Source organism: Solea solea, chromosome 8, assembly GCF_958295425.1.
Source record: "Solea solea chromosome 8, fSolSol10.1, whole genome shotgun sequence".
In the NCBI taxonomy this organism is placed as follows: Eukaryota; Metazoa; Chordata; class Actinopteri; order Pleuronectiformes; family Soleidae; genus Solea; species Solea solea.
Window position 1 is genome coordinate 785,857 of NC_081141.1, and position 24,812 is coordinate 810,668.

General features: G+C 39.4%; 2 protein-coding genes across 2 annotated transcripts; both read right to left on the reverse strand.

The window, feature by feature from the left end:
• Positions 1 to 4,448: 4,448 nt before the first annotated feature.
• On the reverse strand, positions 4,449 to 13,279 carry ccdc125 (coiled-coil domain containing 125). The gene is made up of 12 exons (XM_058636509.1): positions 13,143 to 13,279; positions 11,388 to 11,602; positions 10,230 to 10,288; positions 10,072 to 10,158; positions 9,443 to 9,520; positions 8,456 to 8,541; positions 8,287 to 8,369; positions 8,075 to 8,187; positions 7,778 to 7,882; positions 7,052 to 7,202; positions 6,591 to 6,709; positions 4,449 to 5,118 (listed from the first exon to the last, which is right to left on the reverse strand). Exons 2-12 carry the CDS (start codon positions 11,566 to 11,568, stop codon positions 4,831 to 4,833), a joined length of 1,350 nt encoding a protein of 449 aa, XP_058492492.1. The 5' UTR covers positions 11,569 to 11,602; positions 13,143 to 13,279; the 3' UTR covers positions 4,449 to 4,830.
• Positions 13,280 to 13,932: 653 nt separating this feature from the next.
• rad17 (RAD17 checkpoint clamp loader component) lies at positions 13,933 to 24,805 on the reverse strand. The gene is made up of 17 exons (XM_058636012.1): positions 24,657 to 24,805; positions 23,637 to 23,749; positions 22,446 to 22,667; positions 21,496 to 21,570; positions 21,111 to 21,258; positions 19,783 to 19,919; positions 19,506 to 19,558; positions 18,964 to 19,089; positions 18,715 to 18,784; positions 18,520 to 18,631; positions 18,249 to 18,449; positions 17,803 to 17,912; positions 17,583 to 17,729; positions 17,206 to 17,334; positions 16,314 to 16,434; positions 16,011 to 16,068; positions 13,933 to 15,300 (listed from the first exon to the last, which is right to left on the reverse strand). The coding sequence occupies exons 2-17, from the start codon at positions 23,676 to 23,678 to the stop codon at positions 15,114 to 15,116; spliced, it is 1,938 nt and encodes a 645-aa protein (XP_058491995.1). The 5' UTR covers positions 23,679 to 23,749; positions 24,657 to 24,805; the 3' UTR covers positions 13,933 to 15,113.
• Positions 24,806 to 24,812: the final 7 nt, after the last annotated feature.

Genomic DNA, 24,812 nt, shown 5'->3' on the forward strand with positions numbered 1-24,812 from the left:
TACAGCTGTTTCTGTGTCACCTCATATTATTATTATAGTTTAATTTAGTTTTGCCATCGTAAACATAGAGATGACTGGTGTGTATTTATAGAACACGTTCTAGTCTTGATGAAAACTCACACGCGGTGCATTTTCCTATCTTTCACACATCTTTCATACCAACTGTCACGCTGCCGGCACAGTGCCTTGCCCAGGGACACATCGGCATGCAGAAGAGCCGGGATCACAACCTTGACACTGAGCTGCTGTCGCCCACACATCGCACATGTGTTACAGATGTTTCTATAATCTTTGTACTTTGTCACTTTCTTACGTGGTAATCTTTATTTTTGTGAAAAATCAATATTTTGTTTTGTTTTTTAATGAGAAAAAAAACATGAACTCAGTGATGGTGCTTAATTCTAGTGGCATAGCACGGCAGCCTATGGATGAGTGGGAGGGAAATGACCCTGTAACAGGAGGGTTGCTGGTTCAAATCCCAGGACAGGTCAAACACTTGTTTCAGGAAGGGCATCTGGTGTTTAAAAAAACTCCAAATCATTGATCCACTGTGGTGACTCCTACAAACAGAAGCTGAAAGAAAGGCTAAAAAAAAAGTGAAACGAGTTATTATTATTTATTGATTATGATGTCAAATTATAGACATTTACATTCCTGAACAGGAAAAATTAGTTTCACTGGTTGGATCTTATGCTTGATTCATTTCTGACTTCTGACTCAAATTGAGGTCAATTCAGTTTATTTGCCAAAAAAAAAATAACAATAACAATTTTAGTTTGAAACAGGTTTTTAAAAGATTTCTAAAAATATATATGTATATTTTCTAATTTTTATGACACTGTATATTCGTATATATATACATATGTACATTTGTGTATACATATTTGTACATATATATAAAACTGTACTGTATATATATATATATATATATATATATACAGTACAGTTTTAATGATTTCTTTGTCATATGGAGCAAATAAACCACAAAATATTCACGTTTGAGGAGATTGAAGAAGAAAAATCCGACTGTCAGACAAAAAAAGCCTCAACTGATTATTTGGTGGTAAAAATAGTTAGTGATTTGATTTATGAATGGATGAATGATTGCAGCCATACTAAGCTGCAGATGTCTGTCTGTTCACTGTCAGTCTCCCAGAGCTTCAAGGCCCAAAGATGCAAATGTCTCCGTCGTCTTGTGTGAAAATCTCTGTCATTATCTGAAGCTAATGAAGCAGACGTGTGAAAATGATACAGTGACTTAGAGCCGCTCATGCAGTTCACTTCAGTCCAGTTCACTTCAGTCCAGTTCACTTCCTGTGTGTCAGTGAAGCCACAGTGAAGCTGATGAAAGGTCAGTCAGTGAACGCTGACATCTCTGCTTACTGACTTACTGACATCAGTGCTGCCACTTTATGTTTATGTAAATGCTTTGTATTTTACACAAGAGTATTAGGAGTATCAGGGTATAATTTATGTCAAAAAATAATAATAAAAAAGCAGGAATTCTGTGATTAAAGTCACAATTCTGAGAAAAAGAAAAAGAGTTCTGAGATTCGGTCTTTTTCTCAGAATTCTGAATTTCTTAGATTAAATTTAGATTAAATGTGTTGACACAGCAGCTGCTGGACTTTAGCGTCTGTCTAACTGAGGTAAAGCAGCAAACGCAGTCGTCTGATATCGTACACTTGGCAGGGTTAGAATTCATCAGGTGAAGCTTTTGTTCAGCTGTTAAAAAGCTTAGTTTCCTGCAGTGACTGCTCCTGTCTTCTGCTGGTTCTCAGCACAGGGAGCCAGCAGGGGGCGCAGTCACTCCTCAAACAACCAAACCTCAAACAATAAAATTCACTATCTGTAATAAAACTGTGATGCACCATCTCTGCAGGACGACAGTGCACACGAGCTGTGTTGATTTGGTCTTGGGTTTCTTCAGAGCGAGACCAGAGCACCCAAACACGCTGACCACTGCTCGTCTGAGGTCAAGAGACACAACATGACAACAGATGGACTCAGTCCTGGGGACAACAATGAGCTTATCTGCCAAATAAACAATACAGGTTTGTTTCCGTTTAATGCTTCTTAGATGATGTTTGACCGAGCACACTGCAGTGACCTCATCAGGAACAATGGCCACATATTTACTGGTGAATCCATCTCTGATTACTTGGTTAACTACACTAGTTAGTGGTGTGGATCGCTCTCTGATTTGTCCGTGTTTCAGCTGTTTCCTCCACAAAATTTGGAGCTAAACAAACCGCCTATCTGGTGGGGATCAGTGGAAGAGCGAGCTGCCTTTCAAATGTAAGGCTGTGGGTTTGATTCCTGGCTCATAGTCTACAGTACATACCAACATGTTTCTGGACAGGACACTTCGTGTGCTGGCAGATGTGTGATAGAAAATGAGCGGCAGAAAGATGCATGAATGAGTGAATCCAGAAAAGCACTCAAATATGTAGAATATAAATATGTATAATATGTATAAAATAAATATGTATAATGTGTATAATATAAATATGTATAATGTGTATAAAATAAATATGTATAATGTGTATAATATAAATATGTATAATATGTATAAAATAAATATGTATAATGTGTATAATATAAATATGTATAATATGTATAAAATAAATATGTATAATGTGTATAATATAAATATGTATAATATGTATAAAATAAATATGTATAATGTGTATAATATAAATATGTATAATATGTATAAAATAAATATGTATAATGTGTATAATATAAATATGTATAATGTGTATAAAATAAATATGTATAATGTGTATAATATAAATATGTATAATATGTATAAAATAAATATGTATAATGTGTATAATATAAATATGTATAATATGTATAAAATAAATATGTATAATGTGTATAATATAAATATGTATAATATGTATAAAATAAATATGTATACTGTGTATAATATAAATATGTATAATATAAATATGTATAATATGTATAAAATAAATATGTATACTGTGTATAATATAAATATGTATAATATGTATAAAATAAATATGTATAATGTGTATATTATAAATATGTATAATATGTATAAAATAAATATGTATAATGTGTATAATATAAATATGTAGAATATGTATAAAATAAATATGTATACTGTGTATAATATAAATATGTATAATATGTATAGCATAAATATGTATAATATGTATAATATAAATATGTATATGTATAATATAATATGTATATTTATATTATAATATATGTATAAAATAAATATGTATACTGTGTATAATATAAATATGTATATGTATAAAATAAATATGTATAATATAAATATGTATATGTATAATATAAATATGTATATTTATATTATACTATAATATGTATAATATAAATATGTATAATATGTATACTATAATATGTCTAATATGTAGAATATAAATACGTATAATATGTAGAATATAAATATGTAGAGCATTTACTAAATACACATTAGTCAAAACATATGTGATTGTTTAACAAATATCAACATAGACCCAAATGAAACTTGTGAAAATGATGTGACTTCACGCAAAGCTTCATGAGTGGATCAGTATGTAGGCAAACACTGCCCTCAGCTGGTCGTTCAGTGAACAGCATGCTGCCACTCAAATCTTCATGGACAGAAAGACAGATGTAAACACTGTCTTCTGCTTTGTTCCAAATGTCTGCATGAAAAGTGGAAACAGGAGAACATGAAGCTTTGTGAGTTCATATCAATAGATGTTTTTAAATGTCTTTCCTGTGTGTTGACCTCTGATCTGACACCTCTACAGTTAGAATAGTCACTGCTGCTCTTATTATTTACATCATTACATAATGTTGTGCTTAAATGCAACACATACAAGAATAAAACTCTTATTTTAACTTCATTTGGTCCAAAGACAACGAGCACAACGACTAAATACTTACAAATACACAGGAAACTGATCAACTGATGTTACTCATTTTACAAAAAATATCACATGACATCACCAACATCTTTTTACAAAAAATACTTTCAGTGTTTTGGGGGCGGAGCTTTGGCCAAGGGGGCAATAGAAGAAAGTGTAACTATGATAGATATGAACTTTCATGTCACGATTCTCATGGACACAATCATTGTCATTTATGATATTTCTTATTGTTATTGTTTAAAAAAAATTAAAAATAAATCATCACATCATTTCAGATTTAGTAAGAAATTAATATTTTAAATTAAATACAATAATCTTAAATGACATCATTATATATATATATACATACATGTGTGTATATATATACATGTATATGTACATATATACATGTATATGTATATATATACATGTGTATATGTACATATATACATATACACACATGTATATATATATATATATGTATGTATATATGTATATATATATATATATATATGTATATATGTATATATATATATATATATACATATATGCAGTGTGACTGGGATGACACAGACGCCCCCTAGTGGCATTTAAAAATAAGCCTCTTGGAAAGCGGTTGATTTTAATGATTTACTGTGAAACAAATATGAAAGAATTCCAATGAACGACAAAAGCAGCCGTGTTTGTAACTCAGGTGTTGTGTGTTGCATCATGGGAGGACTCCTGATGCAACACACAACACTGGGTGAGACAGTTAACCCCATGTTGCTCCTTACCTCTGCAATGCATGTGTGAATGGGAATGAACGAATACAAGCAGCACATGTGACATCACACATCAGTCTGAGACACTCAAACAACACCTGCTGCGTCTGTGGCTGAGACATGATGACCATGTCTGGTGGATCCCGTGCTGGTTCAGGACTCTGGATTTCAGACTAGTGGCTGCTGTGACACAGGAGCTGGTTGTTGGTGTGTGACGGGGCTGACCGTGGATCAGTGACACACGGTGGATCAGTGACACACGGTGACAGTTGTTGTGACGCAGCAGCTGTTTGCTCAGACTGCCTGTGAGTCCCTGGTGGATCGTGAGCGTGTGACTTTGAAGCCCCGGCGCTCTGACAGTGTGAGTCCAGGTGTAACTGTCTCTGCAGCTCCTCTGCACTGTGCGCTAACATGATGCTCACCTTCCTCTGGTGGGCCAGCGCCTCCTCCTTATCATTCAGCTGCAGGATAAGAAACACGATGACTTCAACTGAGACTTCTTTATAATACAATACAATACAACTACAGCAAAGTCAGACAGAAGCAAACATGCCTCACATCCTGTGTGTGTGTGTGTGTGTGTGTGTGTGTGTGTGTGTGTGTGTTCCACAGGAATATAGTCTTGTGATCATGGGAAAGTTTTATAATCTTTCAGCACATGCACGAGATTATCACAGCTGAGCTCCATGTGATATTTGAAAGGTTTCACTAAATACTGACATGCATGTCAGGACTGACACTGAATACTAAACAGCCTGCACCTGACCTGCACCTGACCTGCACCTGACCTGCACCTGACCTGCACCTGACCTGCACCTGACCAGCACCTGACCTGCACCTGACCAGCACCTGACCTGCACCTGACCTGCACCTGCACCTGCACCTGCACCTGACCAGCACCTGACCTGCACCTGACCTGCACCTGACCTGCACCTGACCTGCACCTGACCTGCACCTGACCTGCACCTGCACCTGCACCTGCACCTGACCAGCACCTGACCTGCACCTGCACCTGCACCTGACCTGCACCTGACCGGCACCTGACCTGCTCCTGACCTGCACCTGACCTGCACCTGACCTGCACCTGACCTGCACCTGACCTGCACCTGACCTGCACCTGCACCTGCACCTGACCTGCACCTGACCGGCACCTGACCTGCTCCTGACCTGCACCTGACCTGCACCTGACCTGCACCTGACCTGCACCTGACCTGCACCTGACCAGCACCTGACCTGCACCTGACCTGCACCTGCACCTGACCAGCACCTGACCTGCACCTGCACCTGACCTGCACCTGACCTGCACCTGACCTGCACCTGACCTGCACCTGACCTGCACCGGCACCTGCACCTGACCAGCACCTGACCTGCACCTGCACCTGCACCTGCACCTGACCTGCACCTGACCGGCACCTGACCTGCTCCTGACCTGCACCTGCAGCACCATCACAGCCCTGTAAGGGCCACACTGATGATGCTGTGTTCGCCCCCTGCTGGCCAACCAGAAACAACACAATCAAACAGAATCTACACCGACGTTATAATCCATAATTTATGCTTGATTTCATTGTTCTCAGACTGAAAACAGAAGTGTGTGTGTGTGGCTCCAGATCCAAACACTCTTCGCCTCCATCAGTAAATTCAAATTCAAGTTTTTTTCAGCATTGACAGAAACAAGGACACAGTCGAGCAGCAGCTCCTGTTTCACTGGTTTTTTACACTGACTTTGGTGAAGGACAGTGAGTGGACAGTTTCCACTTGTCTAATGACGACATACATGTCAGACTGAAGCAGGTGTAGATTTCTTCAGTGGTACTTTTGTTTTTTAACTGTCTGCAGTGATTCAGGTGAGAACGATGACGCCTCTGTGACGCAGCAGCAGCAGCACAAACAGCTGAAAACAGGCATGAAGACGTGAAGTGAAGACACTGACCAGGTCCAGCAGTTTGTAGAGAGAGTCTAAGAGCTCATCAGTCATCTTCAGCTCCAAACCAGGAGGCAGCAATCCTCTCAACCTCCTCCTTACGTCCATTAAAGGACTCTTGTTAACGCCTGAAAGTGAAAGACAAACACTTTATTTGAATCATTCCAATAAATGGGAATTATGAGGCGCTCAGTCAAGGATCATTAGCTACAGGAGACCCTGCTCTCTTTAAGTCTGTTATTCTCATTATTATATAAACTTCTGTGAGATAATATATGTTGTTATCAGATGTTATTATTTTATTGGAACTGGATTAAACTGAGAAGTTCTATATTTACATTTAGGAAGTGGAAATGTTCTGCTATTTTTGTGACATCTGCCTCTGCTCCCACTAACCCCCGGTTTCTCTCTGCGGTCTCTCCGCGTTATGCAAAGAAAATGAAAAGTCAAAAAGAAAGAGAAGGAAAGACCTTCAGCTTTGCACGGGTGTGATTTCAGGATGTTGTTCTCCGCCAGCAGCAGGAAGTGATCACTGCGTTTCCTCAGCTGCTGTTCGAAGGCGATGCGAAAAGCGTCTGCAACCATCCACGCCTCCTCTCGCCTCACGCGCTGAGCATCGAGCTGGAACACACACACACACACACACAATCACACACACACACTTTAATTTTAACAGTAACAACAATTATCATGAGCATATATCACATAAATGTGTCACATGACATGACTTTATAACCTGCACTAATTTCTCTCTCAGTTTTAAACTCATTTTGATGCATAAACATGATATTTAGTCATTATTTATATAAAACATACATGTTCATGCTTTCTCTGGTTTTCACAGTGTAACTGAGCTAAAAACACAAGTTACACATCACCACTTCCCCTCAACCTGGCTTTCAAAATAAGAGACACTGTCTTTGGCTTTTCACTACTTCCTGTATAAACCCTCTGCCATAACACTTGACATGAGAAAATAGCTTACAGTTGTAATTCTTGTCAAATAAAATAGACATTTTCATTTTAGTGGTGACTTCACAACTGTCACGATACACTCGAGGTAACAGGAAGTAGTCCCACTTCACACATGTGCACAACAAATCTGCTGTAAACAGTCAGATTAGTCACTTATTCCCACAGTTAACAAACACACATTTCTTCCATCCCACACACGACTGTGACGTGATGAAGTTTACCTCCTGTTGCAGCTGCATGAGCTGCTTCCTGCTGGCAGCAGCTGTGCGACTGCAGGTGCACGCTTCCACGACTCCAGGACAGCGACAGGCTCCCAACACGGCCAGCTGCAGAACACAGAGCATGACACTGATACAGCTGCAGCAGCCTGAGATCACACTGAAAACAGGAGCCAGCTGAAGTCTAACATGTCCACAGACACTGTCGGCCACTTTATCTGGCTTTATGTTTAAATAACGGATGTTTGTGTCACTCTGTAAAGCGCTCAGTCCATCACAGCACGCAGGAGCTCGTCTCACCTCCAGGACGCCTGCGTGTCTCTCTGCGCTGCACTGAGGTTTGGTTCCTGTGTAAACCCTCTGCTCCCTCACATTGAACATGGAGAGAAGCTCCAAACACTGGCGACTCAGATCTGCAAACACACACACACACACACACACACACACACAGCAGCGTCAGTGACTGGAATTCACTTCACAAAGATACGACGATGACGTTATTCAGTGTTTACCAGAGTTTTCTGTTCGCAGCAGCTGGATCTCGCGCTCTCGTTCCTGCAGGCTGTCGCTCACACTCTGGTTCTCACTCACCATTCTGAGGAAAACACAAGCAGTTATACAGAGGGGGAGAGAGAGAGAGAGAGAGAGAGAGAGGGGGGTGTGAACAGAAGGAAATCCCACCGGTTATATTTCTGCTCCCAGGATTGTTCAGCCTTCTTCATTTGGACCTGACTGAAGCTGAGCTCCCACTGCAAACTGTTCACCTCCTGCAAGAGACGACACATGTTTATTGTGTGTGTTGTTTATGTGTCGTAATGTCGTAATGTCGTAATAATGCTGCGTAAATGACTTCTCTGGTTTAAACAAAGTGACCCTGAGCAGATGAAGTGAAGATGTTCAAAGTGTAGTTTGTTATCATCAATCATCATACTAAGATATTTGTGCACACTCTACTGTAAGTGCCTGTAACCACAGGAGAGACAACGCAATGTTTAAAAAGGATGAACTGCCCCACTGAACAGGGCAACAATCAAGCGTGCTGCCCCACACACACACACACACACACACACACACACACACACATACACACACGCACACACGTCAGATATCCAATCACTGTCTGTATGCGAGTGACCAACAGCAGAGTCAGATTTGTGAAGCATGTTTTGTTCTAAATGATTAACGTTAACATTCATTATTATTTTGTAGAAAGCAGCCTAAAGTACACGTTCACTGCAGACACACACAATCTAGAAAGGTTAGAAAATGATGTTCTGCAATAAAATGTTGACATTTTTTTTCCAATATTGGTTATGATGAGAAGTCTAGTAGAGAATATAACATAGAAGGAGAAAAGTCACAGGTTCATAGATGCCTGACTAAGTAATAATAATAATAATCAGGAAACACAATGTAAACTATTTGTATCTTGGAGAAACAACTATTACAGACAAAATTAAAATAAAAAGCAGTAATATATTAAAGTATGCAAACGTGTTGTTAAGTATTTCATATTTGTATCAGGACGTCTGTAAAGACGTTTTATGAGCAGCTGCATGTGTCAGAACCTGTTTGTGGTGGATCAACAGAAACAGAGCAGTGAGTTCACACTGTGAGAGCAAACACACCAAGCCTTTGTTTGAGCAGCAGAGGAACCAAAGCACCAACCTTCTCCAGAGCTTTGGCCCTCTCGTCACTCTTCTGCAGCAGACTTTTAGTGTGACTCGTGGCTTTGTCCAGAATGGCCTGTGTGAAGAAGAACAGAACACACGTTTAGTTGGTCTCATCATCTCAGACCGTGGATGCTTCCATCTCTCTCTGAGGGAACTTTCATACCCAGGTGTTTCCCCCACCTGTTTGTCCTGTGGGAACACACACGTCGACGTCGCTCTGACACAACAGCGACAGCTTACACTCACACACACAGTGGTCTCAGTGTGTCCAGTCTAGACTGCAGTGTGTAACATACATGACTCAACACAGGTATGAAAGCACCTTTACAGGCTGCATTTACACTGCATGGTGCACATGGATTCAGATTCAGGTCTCATTCATGTGTGGAAGTGCACAGAGGAGATGTTCCCCTGTCATGTCTTTCAGGTGTTTGGGGCGAGGCTTTCTAAATGTCACTTTTCTGTTTCAGCCTCCTGACTGTGTTCAGGTCAGTCTGTGCGTTAACCAGTGAAAAATGAGTGAAAATGAGTCACTTTTGAAAGACAATGTAAGCAGAGCAGAGACCAGTGCTGTGTTTCCATCATGGTGTGTGTGTGTGTGTGTGTGTGTGTGTGTGTGTTTACCTTTCCCTGTAAGATCTTCAGAGCCTGATATTTTCCCTCCAGGTAACGATGTGCCACTTCCAGTTCACAGCACAGCACGTCGATGACCTGAGAACACAGCAGGGTCATCAGTGACAGTCCAGTACTGGATGCTGTTTTTAACTCTTCATGATTCTCACCTCACTCGCTTCCTGCAGTCTGTCTTTCAGCTCATCTTTGGACATGTCGTTCAGAGAAGCTGCTCGGTCACACAGAGAGAGAGAGTTCATGTATTAACAATAACAACAACAACAATAATAATAATAATAAGACCTTAGAGATATTTGTCCGTCACATTTTACTATCGTCTCAATACGTGTGGAACCTCGTCAGAGCGCCGTGCCCAAACTGAGTATTAGAAATGCACCAGACGTGTTTTCTTGTAGCTTTTTCTATCAGTAAGAAGCAACAGGGTCAGACAGACAGACAGACAGACAGACAGACAGACAGACAGACAGACAGACAGACAGACAGACAGAGACTGTTTGAGTTTAATGCTAAAGGTGACTCCTCCCTGTAAAGTGAACAGACTGGTCCACAGACAGATACAGTCACTGGTCTCTCCTCTGTGATGTGACATCAGCCATTATGTGTCCGCTGTAGATCATCCTGATCTGACCTTGTTTGTATTTACACCACCAAGGAAACATGCGTCTGTGCACTACTCACTCTGTCACTCTGTCACTCTGTCACTCTGTCACTCTGTCACTGGTGATGAACCACTCATAGACAGTGAGTGTTACCTGTGTAACTATGTAACCATGTGGCTCCATGAGGAATAGCTTATATGGAAGAGCAAAGGTTGCAAAGGGGCAGAAAATTCCAAGTAAGATTAATTTAGTTAGCTGAACAAATGGAATAATAATAATAATATTGATTGTATGGTTACTGCAGGAAGAGACGAACAGTCCAACTGTAGATCAACGGTGACGACTCATGTCGAGTACGTACTAAAACCAACCTAAACCACAGGTGGAACAGGGGCTTTAGTTTGAGTTTTTTGTAATATGGAGTATTTTCCACATAAAAAAAAAAGTCATAAAAACCCAACAAAAGATGTCATTTTAAAAATGTATGAGGACAAATGAACAAACTTCTCTGAATCAAATAAAACCGTCTACAAGAAAGTAGACTGAACATGTGCGTCATTCTGCAGGAGTTCATATCTTTACGTACACGATCATGTGACTTAGAAAGACCGCTGAAACCTCTCAGTGCTTACACGAGGTTAGACAGGTGAACTTTGGTGGAGTTGTTGGAGCATTGAAAAATGTAAATCTGAGGGCCGTTCTCCTCACCGCAGCGTGGAAGCCTCCAGCTCACTCTCTGCTGTGTCTTCAGAGACTCTGGGAGACCACAGAGGCTCCCAGTCTTCTTACTGGAGGACGGACTGGACGCTGATCTGAGCCTCATCCCATCGCCCAGGTCTCCATCCACCATGTCATCATCCAGGCTGGAGGCCTCGCTCACCCCCTGCATCTGAACCAGGTCAGAGCTAACCTGGCTAATACACCTAAACACACACACACACACACACACACACACACACAGCATTTTCAGATTATTGTCATTTTTATGCATATTTTTCAACTGGAACTTGAATGCTATTGGTTTAGGGTTATTGTAATGGGGGAGGGTCCCTTCATCATGCTGAGCCTCATTATTAGGCAGCTTCTTTACCTTTAGACAAAATGAGCCCAAAAAAGAGATTTAACTAAATGCCTTTGAGAGGAAGCAGCTGAGGTATTGAGGTGTGATCACTGTAAGGTCAAGGGTTTTTAAGGATGATGATGATGATGATGATGATGATGATGGACTTAATATCAACTCCCAAACCTACGGCCAGTTTTAGAAGATACTTTCTTTAAGCAGTTGTACATGAAAAAGTTGACATCATTCAGAAGGCCGTGATTTTCTCACATCCATCCATGAACTCCTCTGTGCCAGCAAAGGCCTTATAGATGACAGGACAATGACACGCCCCCCCTCCTCACCTGACCTGAACCCCACTGAGGGCTGGTGGGTTCTTCTTAAACATGAGGTTTACACTGAGAGGAGATAATGCACCTGGGAGCAGATCAACAAACTAACAGACTCCATGGACGGCTCATGAAAAGAAGGGTGGATTTAATGGTGAAATGTCAGAATCTGTAATCTAGTTTAATCCCTGCAGGAGAAAATCCAGGCAAACTCTCAGAAACAGAAATGCCCCGAGTCACTTCATCAGGTTGTTGTTGTTTTTTTACTGTAAGGCGACAGTGCTCGCCACTACCCCACCGTGTGGACTGAAACATTTAAAGTCCATAAAAGAGACAGAAGTGAGTCCACTGACAGTGGTTTTCTCTTGAACGCAGCGGGGACGGACTGAACCAAACCAGATAACAAACGTATTCTAAGAAGCATATTTGTTTTGAAGGATAAACAAACCTGTGCTCACTGGAAACTTTTTCCGGTTTGTCCAGAAACTGGAGAAAGTCTCGGCTTTAAATAATGACATTTCACAACACTACATTACATATAACACCAATGTTGTTATTACTAAGTTTACCAGCACTGACCATTTGCATTATGACATTATTTTAATTGTTTATACCTGTAAATGCCACACATCATTTTAACTTAAAGATAGTATTTGTTATTATGTCAGTCCATGAGATAATAAACCATTTTATTCCAATGTACTTTAGTCACTTTAGTCACAGCACAATGAAAAATGCATTCATATTGTAAATATTTATAATACCATCTTTCATCACAATCTCTGAGTATGAACAGAATTATCTTTATTACTTTATATTCTGCTTATTCCATCATTGTTTACCCCATTATCTAAATGTTCTATATGTGCTGCTAATGGGAACTTTGTTTGTAAACTGTCAATAAAGAAAACTGTAAAAATAAAAAGTAACGAACATAGTTGGAGATTTGATATAAACTGTAAAAGACAACATTTGTTTTCATGTGATATTTGTCAGCAGCTGCTAATCTGTGGGAATATTAATGGCAAAAACCTGAAGGGTGGACATTTTAAAAAGCAGGAGTTTTCTTCTCACCTGTGACTGGAGCTGGACTGACGCGATAAACGTTGATTTCAAGTCTCCACTGAGTCAACGAGAGTTCAGTGAATGTAAAGAAGTCACTCACTTGTCATCATAAGAATAACGACAATGTTTCCGTTCTGTGCGTCGTCTTCCTGCACCTGCCGAACAACGTCTGCTCAGTCAAGCTCGACTCAGTACATCACAGCCACTTCCGGTCATTTTCTTCAAAATAAGTTTTTTATTTAATTTAACTTAACTAAAATAAAAGTTTAGAAAACAGTTAGAATTTGAACTATGGCTAGTTATTAAGTGCATGTTTTTTTGTTGGGAAAATGAATGAGAGAGAATGACACTTGATCACTTTGCTCTATCCGTCATATTAGAGAGGGGACTCCAACAATTATTTTGCATTTGTGTCACTTCCACAAAAATACCTCTAATCCAGCATCAGCAACAACTGCCTACACTGCAAAAAAAAGCCTAATAATGATGGGCAATAATCAGACATTTGAATATGATCACAGAAGTGTGAGGAGAGAGATTTCCTCAGCTCTGTGCTCATCTGCTCAATGACATCAAAGCTGCTCATTCATATCATTGAACAACCTCCACAGATAACTAGTTTTCTAACAATCATACCTGCTGCACTTTTAAGTTGAAAGTACTTTTGGGACTTCCAGCTGCAGCCAATAAGTCACCACCACCACCAGAGGGGATATTTAAAGGAGTTTCATGTGTAAATATTGGATGACAGGGTGTGTGAGTGGAAGACAATGTTCAGGTAAAGACGATAACAATCTGCTTCACATAAATCATTTTTATTCATACGTCTGTGGAGATTTGGATCATTTATCCCTCTGTAAGTCTAAACGTGACTAAAGAGGGTGGTTGTTGTTTAAGTTGTAAGTTGTTGTAAGTACAACAACATCATAGCCTGACTTTGCCGTGTGCGCCCTCTGCTGGAAGTTCCAGGAACTAGTCTGAGACACTATTGCTCACTTCAAACGTAGCTGCCCATGGAGACACATGGACAAAGTGATTAGAAGTCATTCATCGAAATACTCACATGATAAAACCTGATTTATGTCTACAATATTGTACCATGTTGGCTGCTTTAACTCACTATTAGACTTTAGTTTATTAGTGTTTCCCCACAGCAGAATTAATTAATACGCTGCTAAATGTCCTGCACCAAACTCCATGGAGACAATCAGTGATTTTAGCTTGTGTGGACACAGGAGCTGGTTCACTGCTGCCTCGTGTGGTAAGTTTGTTTCACTTATTTAAATCTGGACCAATGACTTTAAACACTGAAGTCACAAAATAACACAATGGAACTTACCGCCAGTGGCAGCTGTGGATCAGCAACTCCTCTGAGCCATGATGTCAAGTCACTGACTTTCCTGGACTTTGGTGCCGGGAGTAAGAGTTTACTCGTGAAACAAACCTCATTTTACAGCCCAAAAAAAGAGGCATATTCTTAAGATACCACAGAGAGGTGCCATGAGCATGTCTTTCCCAGCAGGGGGCGCACACAGTCAGTACTCAATACAACCACAGCTCAGAAGACTGGAATCATCCAGAGTGAAATGGATTGAGCTGCAGCCGGGGCAGTAACAACGGGCTCATCAAGCAATCAACAAAACAAAGACACAAAATATACAAAAAAAAAAATACACAAGTGCTGAACTTATACATAAAACTAATAAATACTGACAGAACTGAACATTTAAGGGCCTTAAACGCTGAGATTATAACAATTAATCTCCACGTGTTCTCGAGCAACACAATCACATTCACTTCAGGCTTTAAAGACAATATGAATCATCACAGCCAACTTTTTGGGAACAAAAATAACAACGTTCTTTTTCTCATGTCAAAATTTGTCTTGGAACTTATTTTGTTTCTTCCTAACTTTTTTCCATTTATGAAAACCAGACGAAGAAAAGGTGAAAGTGTGTGTGTGTGTGTGTGTGTGTGTGTTTAGTCACTGTCATATTCCTCAATGATCAGCTCCTCCTCTAAAAGAGCTGGATTTGTGGTCGGTTGAGGCTGACTGGCCGGCAGAGCGTCCTCAGCTCCACCCTGTCCTTCCTCTTTCTGCTCCTCTTCCTCACCGTCTGTCTCCAGCTGTCCTGGTTCTTTGTCCGTCAGAGCTTCCAACTTTAATCTGAACACCCAGATAACACAGAGGATGTCATTTAGTTATGAACAGAGGCTGGGTCAAGCTTTTGTAAGACTTTTATTTAAGACTAATTACATTTTGAGGTTCTTTTATCAAACATGAATCTCTTGAAAATGGTTGGCTGGTATATTTGAAAAGCAAGTACCCATTTAAAGGTTTGGGAAACAAAAATGTGCTGTAAGGTGTAATATTAGGACACGTCAGCGCCTGAGGTCATGAATGTTGCTATGGATACTTGTGGATGATGAATCAGTGGTGAAGAGCACACCAGCCAATTCATTCTTTGAACCGTTCATTTACCTTCTAGGGCAACTAACGATTATTTTTCAAAATAAAATGATAAGTGTTGTTTCCAAACCTCAAAATGAGGATGTTCTCAAATATCCTGGTTTATCCACAAACTAAAGTCATTCAGTTTGAATGGTTTCTTTGTTTTATGGAGCAAAGAAACCAGATAATATTCACATTTAAGAAGATAAAAAAAAAAACACTCAAACCAATTAGCAAAGTAGTTGGTCATAATCGATTAATATTTGATTTATTGAGTGATTGTTTAAGCTCCGGTATTTTCCCTGCTCACTACTTATTATCAGATGGTCAGTATTAAGTACTAAGGGGATTGATAAAGTATCTAAAATTAAAAAAAAATATATATATCCAACTGCATTATGGGAAAATGAAAAGGGGAGCTGTACCTGCTGCTGAAGCTCCTCAGTGACATGTGACCCACGTCCTGGATGAAAGCGATCTGAGCTGAGAGGAACAACAATCACAGAACACTTACATCAATACAAGTGTAAAAACAACAGCTGGAACAAAGTGCTGTACAACAGAGATAAACAAGATAAGATAAATAAAATATAAGAAATGACATCATAGGCCTAGACAACAAACAATAAAGTACTGTAGAAATGAAAAAGTCATACAATAAAACTATAAAAGGATAAAAAGAACAGATCCTTAATAATGACACGTGTGTGTGTGTGTGTGTGTGTTACCTTGATTCCTCATAGGATTGGTAAGTTTAGCCAGGTATGGCAGCAGCTCCGTCTGCAGGCTGACTGGTGCCAGACAGAAGTTCCTGAACAGGGACTGAGCAGCCAGGCAGTTCTCCCGGTGCTGACACAACAACAACAACAACAACAACAACAACAACAACAACAACAATCTCATCTACTGTAGCTGCATTTAAAGTGACACAACATAGGATTTCAACCTTCACATAAAGTCTACGAGACTGACACAAAGGAACTTCTGCTGAATGTGCATACAGTGAGTAACAGTCATAGAAGCCGGGATGAAAACACAAACTAAAGCACTGTCGTACGTCGTTTTATTTGTATAAAATGCTATAACATAGGCTGCTGTACCAGGTCTGAAGACATGGACACATATTTCACAACACTTTACCAACAGTAAGAATGTGTGAGGAATTGACCACAGTTGTTTTAATGACTTTAACATTTAATGTGATGTGTTTTTTTAATTTAAGCTTGATGTCAGACTATAAATAAGACAGAGTCTTAAGGTTTTCATTTTCCTGAGAGGATTGGTCTCAATCACAAGTTCATGGTCTTCATTGATAGACGATGATTTCAATTATGTAAATTATTTTAAATAAAAAAACTTCAACAGGAAATCTACTTGCATTTGTATATAGAGTCTATGCAGCTTTCACCATGTATTTATTAGCATAATATGATTTCTGTTGTTACCATTGCAGATATTTCTTATCAGAGAGAGAATATGGATGTGTGTGTGTTCAGTGAACAGCCTGACACCACAAACAGCATCTACATTACATTGTTCACCTGAGTGCAGAATATAGAGTTTGTACTTAAAATGAATAGTTGAGTTATTCCTCGCTCAGTCAGTTAATGAGTGTCTTACCCTCTTGCTGATCAGCAGCCAGTTGGGTTTGTGCAGAGGTCTGAATCCAACACAAACCTGCTGAGAGTTGGAGTGGAGGAGCCCTCTAGTGGCCACTGAAGATCCATACTCCTGCATGGTGCTGCGACTCTGAAAACAGCAGCGCTTTAAACAGCAGCTTTAAAGAGACACTGAAGGACGTTGATCCCTTAGATTACTCTATCGCCCTGTGTCAGAGGCGAGATTACCAGTGTGGATAACGTGAGTTTCAATACTGCGTCAGTATTGACGCTTGTCAACAATTCAAAAAATAAAACTATCAGACAAAAGTATAAAAATGAGAGAAACACTAAACCTTAGCATTCTTATTGGCATAAAACGTATAGAGAGCAACTGACCGTCCAATCAGAAGTGAGCAGGTCGGCATCAGACAGATACTCGCTGGCTCGGGCCACGTCCTCCACCTGAGAGAAGAAGTCCAGGTAGTTCTGGTGGAGGTACAGGTTGAAGAACTCTCCAGACATGTGTGAACGTTCAACAACCAGCTGAAGAAGAACACTGACGGTGAACACCGAGCCAAGATTTTAAAAATGAAAACATTTAAATCAAGATTTTCACCTCAGGGTCAACTAATAATGTTTCTCTGTGATGATGAGACAGGTGAGATGGTAGAGCAGGAGCAGGAGCAGCAGCAACTTCAGCTGCTTCAGCATCTTCATGGTTCCTTCCTGTTGATGAGAAACAAAAGAGCGTCCGTGTCACTGACAACAACCTGCATCTGCTCAGCCAGAGCAAACACTGGGAACCAAATCAAATATTTAATTTATAATACATTTTTCAATATAATAAATATGACGATAATCAATGCAACAGCCATTAAAACTAGGAAAAGTCATCACAGACACTTTCTCACAAAAATCTAAGACCATTTCTCGTCTCATGTCACGATATATAGATCAAATGCAGTATCTACTAAACACTGCTCCACCGTGTGGATCTAAAAGATGGGCGTGTCTGTAAATGCAGCCAACACACAGTGACTGTAGGGTGAAGTTTGGACTCACGTTTGCAGTGGAGGATTTTTCCCAGTGCTCTGAACAGGAAGAGAGAGGCATCTTTCCCTCCTATAGCCTGCTGCTCCTCCTCCTGCTCCTTTGCCTGTTTTGACTTCCTCTTCCTCTGGGTCGTTCTGGAAAGGGTTTTACTCGCTGAAGCCACAGGTCTGTCCTTCTTCAGCCTCCACAGATCCTTTTCCAATGACGTGTCTGAGAAAGTTACCGTTGAGTTCAGTGGGTGAGAACCAGGAGGTTAAAACCTAAAGTTAACTCTTCGTACCTGGGAGGGAGGAAAACTGTAGGCTGTTGACGGCACTGCGGATATCTCCTGAGCTTCCTGAACACAGCATCTCCAACACACTTTTGTCTGGGACACACATCCTACCACAGCTCTGTGGGGGATTATGGGGAAACATGGGCTCGTTTAATCCCGTACAAAAACAACGTGCAATCAAATGTATGATTTCCTCTTTACCTTTCCTGCCTCCAGGGTTGAAATGCGGGTGAGGACCTTCATCATCGTGGTTGGAGCCACTGGATTAAAACTAAAAACAAGAGAAGTCAGTAGGTTTGATTTATTATTATTATTATTATTATTATTATTATTATCATCATTATTATTACTAATATAGGAAATGGCATTATTATTTTTTTCCACCAGGGTAAATCCACTCATTTAAATGCGAGTGAGGTTTAAAGGCAGCAGTGCGAGTCATGTGGGAACCTGATGCAGCTGATGTCCAGCTCCTCCTGGACGTCTCTTGGAAAAAGCAAGCGTGAGCTGCTGTCTCCGCTCAGACTGTCCGACACTATGAACACTAAGGGACATCGACTGGTCTTCACAAAGCGCCTGAAAGACACGCGGCACACAATTTCAACACACTGTGTACACAATACTATAATACACATGTGTTATAGCACTGAAGTCTGAAATCACTCCCTTCTTAATTTAATATAAACCATCATGCACTGCACTTAGGCTGAATGAAAAAACAAAGCAACAACAGTGTATTCAGAGAATTCAGAAAGCATGGATGTATACTTTAAAATACATGTAGTCTTAAAGTAAATGATTCTTACTTTTGAATATAAACATATACACAGATATTCTGGCACAATTTAAAGTTATAATATATAATAAAAGTAGTGGTATGAACACCAGAATAAAATCCATGGCACCTTCAGTCTACAGTATCTTAAGAATGTTTGCAAGTGTGTGTTCACATATTCACAGTAACTGCTCCTGGTTTTCTCTGCTGCTCTCACCTCAAGTTATCGTGCAGGTTGCTAGGATGTCTGTAGAACTGGTTTGGCAATTCCTGAGAAAGCAAAATCCAAACATTAAACATTGTGTGTGTGTGTGTGTTTTTATATATATATATATATATATATATATATATATATACATATACATATACACACACACATATGTGCATAATATATATATATATATATATATATCAGAGTTCTTGTGCTAGTGAAATGAATGAATGAAAGTGAAGAAAACAGGAATAGTGTGTTCATATGAAGATGGGGTCCAAACCTCCACCAGGATGAGCTTCCTGTCTGTTGCTCCATCATCGCCTGCCATCCTCAGACAACTGTATTTGTTGGCTCTGAGGAGGAAGTCTTGGAACTGAGCCTGCTGGGAGCTGCAGGACATGCCGTTCATCCTCCATTCTGACAGAACAATGAAGAAGGAGCGAGACATGAGAGAAGCAGGCTGGAGACGCCGGTTTGTTGACTCTGCATATAACAGTGAAGGAGTAAGCTTCACCGTTATGGGTAAGCTCAAAGTACTCTGACTGTCACACAGACTGTCTGTCTGTCTGTCTGTCTGTCTGTCTGTCTGTGCTATCCAGGAGAATGAAATGACTAGCCTCATGGACCACTGATAACTATGAACATAATCCAACCATGGTGGTTTATTGTGAGTTGTTGTGACATCCACTTCAACAGCCTCTGTACTGCGTTCACTTTAAGCAGGAAACTCTGGTTCTAAACACAAATACAATTACTTTTCAGTTTCTAATTATTATCACTCATTTACTCGTTATATGTTTGCTTCAATGAAGCAGATAAAAAAAAGCAGGTTGAATTGACCATATTACCATATTACCATATATATATTATATACCATACCTGTTGGAGCTCTTTTATTGAGAGTCTTTGTGGTAGTTTGACAATACATGTACAATACATGATCAATTAAGTTAAAGGAAACTCAATTCAATTAAGTTGTATACTGTGTAAGAATGGGAAATAATTCAACTTTACCCTTTACCAGTGTTCCAAAACACTAAAATAAAATAAATATGGGTCTACATTACAAAATATCCATTTACATGCTCAAAATCTTGCATTTCATTGCATTGGAAAATTTGGATTGAAGACTGGTGAAGTAAATGGTTTGGTCCGAGCAGCATTTCATCTCCTAAAGAGAGACTGTAGTAAAAACTAAATTAAATTAAATTAAATTAAATTAAATTAAATTAAATTAAATTAAATTAAATTAAATTAAATTACATTGAAAACATGCGGTGGAGATTTGTGAGGATAGCAATAGTCTGGTGAACAGTCACAGTGTGATGCACTGTGACTGTTTAAAGCGTACAAAAGCTGCCAATTATGTGTTGATTTGGTCGTGATTAACCATCACCATCACAACCAGATTATCAGGCTGACATTTGTGGTATGAACCGGTCTGCACAGACCGTCTCTTTAGATGTAAACACCGTGAAAAAAAATCTGAAACTCTGAGCAATCATCTCATATTTTAAACTTCAACCCCAATATCTATAAGATAACATGGCCTCGCTTTTGCAGCAGATGTGTATGGGGGTGTATGTGAATGAGAGATTAGGGACCTACCTTGCTGGCTGCTGCTGCTGCTGCTGTATGGCTCTACATTGGTGGGGTTGACCCACTCCTGAATCCTTAAACCCAGCTCCTGAGACAAAACCTGGACTGTAGCAGTCTTCCCACATCCTGATGGTCCTGTCAGCAGGAGGATTCCACCCTGTAGGTAACAACAGACAGATGCTGTATATAATATTATAATGATACTGTATAGTATATAACAAGTATACTTGTGACTGGGGAGGAGCAGAGGAGAATGTGCAGAGCTCAGTTTTTCACTAAATGCCATTTCCTTGTATTGTTAAATACAAAAGGTCAGAACTGGGAAAAAAGAAAAACTCAAAGAATCTAAATAAAAAACAAAATCACTGATGAAATGAAAACTGTCATATTATACCTTTGATGCGTTTGTGTGGGTCCTCATCCAGTTTTCTACCTCCTCGATCTTCTTCTTGTGGACAGCCAGCTCAATCTACACACACACACACACACACACACACACACACACAACACGACGACTGTCCATTACAACCATTACTGTCAAACTACAGGTTTCACATTTACATTTTTATAAAGCTTCAAAACACTGTACTTTAAACGTAAACTTGAACCCCTGATTCTAAGTTTGAATAAGTAAGTTTTATAGTGATTGTGCCATAAAACGTCCATACTGAGGCAGTTACGCCTTGAATAGTTCTGGCACTATCAGCTCAACATACGTGATTTTTGAAATGATTAAGTAGAAGGAAGGTCTTCTAGCTTTTTATGAGCTTATGTAAACACGTAAATTGCTTTATCAAAGTGATTTTCAGGAAATAAAGTATCACAATATATAAAAGGTACGCAATATTAAATAGTTAACAAATGTACACAATGCTAAGCCATCAGCTCCACACGACTATATCTGTGTGTCTCTGTAGAGCAGTGTTGTGTCACTGCGTTGCTCAGCGATATCACAGCACTGCACGCAGGAAGTGATTTGTTTTACGACGAAACTGAGACAGACGAGGCAAGAGCACAAAAGAAACATGTGCTAGTAAAGCGAGACAGCGGCGGACGGTTTGTAAAGTGATGTGGACAGTGTTATTGCTGTCATTACTCAACAATAACACTGTTGGGGCAAACAGAAGTTATGCACAATATTCTGCCTGTCAGGTAAAAATAAGAAATAATCCTTGTTTTGGTAAAGAGTCCAGCAGTTCTATTTTAGTACTGCAGACAATGCTAGACCCTGTATTTGAGATTTTATCCCCTTGTGGGCCACCAACACACTCTTTGATGATATGATGGTAAACTAACTGTTCAAACATACTGTACATATCAGAAGAAACAGCGATGATTGCTGACCTGGGAACGCGGTGAGTATCTGTCCACCCAGGGCTCATCGTGGTCTCTGTGGGCCGACTCTTTCAGCAGGGCAGAGATGTGAGGGTCTGACCTGCTCTCCACTCCTTTCCTCTTCCTCGGCCTCTTGGACTCAGCTTGAGAGCACAAACCCTTTCTCCTTCCAGGTAGAGAAAAGCTTTCGCCTGTCAAATCGCTGAAAGACGGATCCACCCAGTGGTTCACCTTTGGTAAATACATCGAAACAAAAATGATTTCTGTGTAATTATTCAGTTATTTTATTTATAATGTTTTCTAAGTGCAGTTGTATGGAGTCAAAGCTGACTTTGCAGTGTGGACACAAGGAAAAACAGATTCTGTTCATTTAAAACAGGGCTCAACAGGGATGATATATGCCTGTTAGAAGTCTAACTAACTGAGGGAGAGGAGCAGGAGAGAGGGTGAGAGCGGATCAGTGCTCCACCTGATCAACAAATAACATTAAAACAAAGTGGTTTAGGGGTTTGGTTACACTTTAGGATAACTTTATATAAAACCCAGATTTTCTCTGTGGACTTTAGTGCGGTAGAGAGCGAGAGAGCAGTTTAAAAACTTCTGTTTTCAGTCTAATGGCAGGAAACAGCTTAAACAAATACATTCTTAAATTATCATAAACTTAAAATGACATGACAAGGAAAACCTTTGTTCGTTGGCTGTAATCTGTTTTTGCGTGATGTCATTTGTTCCACAGAGATTATTGTACAAATCACAACATTTGACAGAAAAAGAAGCCACAATCACCTTTACTGGTTTCTTGTGCCATCCTCGAAGAAAGCAGGTTACAGCAGCAGCAGCATTTTAACATCTGCGTGACTTCACCCACTTATTCCATTTATGTAGGAAATGTTTTGTTCTGTTTTATTCCAAAATAAAACATCAGCATAAATATTTCTAGGATTATCTTTTGCCAACAAAAGAGGAAAATAAGGGATTCAAATGGAAAAATCCCATTTATAGTTTAAGATATTTTCCCCAGAGCATCATGCCATATTCAGCTGTGTGCTGTGGTACAGCTGAAAGGTATGACGTCATGTTTTTATTTTGTGGACAGACTAACACAAACAGCTGACTGTAGACATTTAAAGATTACTAATAATGACACCTTGCTTCCAGGAAACAAACCATGTACAGTCATGATCACTTCAAAGCACTCACTCTGCTTGAAGCAGCTTTATCTCCCATGGAGAGTTTGTTCATCCTTCACACTGTGGGCAGGAGGTCACTGAAGAGCCACTCAGCACTGAGGTCAGCTGCTGCAGGAGCTCATGCTGAAACACGTGAAGGGAAAATATATATATATATATATATATATATATATATATATATATATATATATATATATATATATATATATATATATATATATACACACATACATAAACTGTACATATACATACACACATACATATATACACATACATACATACATACATATGGCACTTTTCATACAAATACAAATGAGTGTAACACATGTTTTACACAATAAAATCAACCCCCCCATAAAGAAGATATTAAAAGAGACAAAGAGAAGACACCACCATCATCAATGAGGAAACACTGAGGTTAGATTTTCTGCATGTTTGTCAGATTATTATCAGTTATTGAATTAACAGGAGGTGAACAGGCCGAGTTATCTACAACTTTGCACTTGGAAAATGTTTATGTTAAAAAACTGTCTAACCAGGTGTTGGAGGCACCTAGTGATGACCTGTGTGTGTGTGTGTGTGTGTGTGTGCCAAACACACTCACAACAAAATAAGCTTAAATTAATGGTCAGGGTCAATAAAAACAATTGTTTTACAAGAATGAGCAAAACAGAGATAAACAGTATAATGTCAAATTGAAACTTAAAGATGGAAAATAAAAGTAGGAGAACAGTATATAGAAGTAAAACATGATGTACATGTGAGGATCAGAGTAAATGACGAGGAGAGCAGAATATACATTATACATATTATCTAGAACGATATTTAAGTCGTTAAAATAACGTCAGACAAACACGTACGAGAGACTAACACGTGATAATGAAGCTGTAGTTGATTAAAACCTGTTAAAGAATGTTAATACACTGTTAATGAACTCGCCGCGTCGTCACTTCACGATGTCGCATTTAAAACAGTATCTAAAATAATAATAATGATAATAATAATAATAATAATAATGATAATAACTCACCTTGTTCGACCATTTGTTGCGTGTCAGCGTCGGTTTGTGCGTCACTTGAAAGTTTAGTTGTGAAACAGAAGTAACGTGTGTGTCAAAGTGACGAAGTCAACGTTAGTATTTAACTATTTAAAACTGCGACTGCCGCAAACCGGGCCGCTCGCTCTG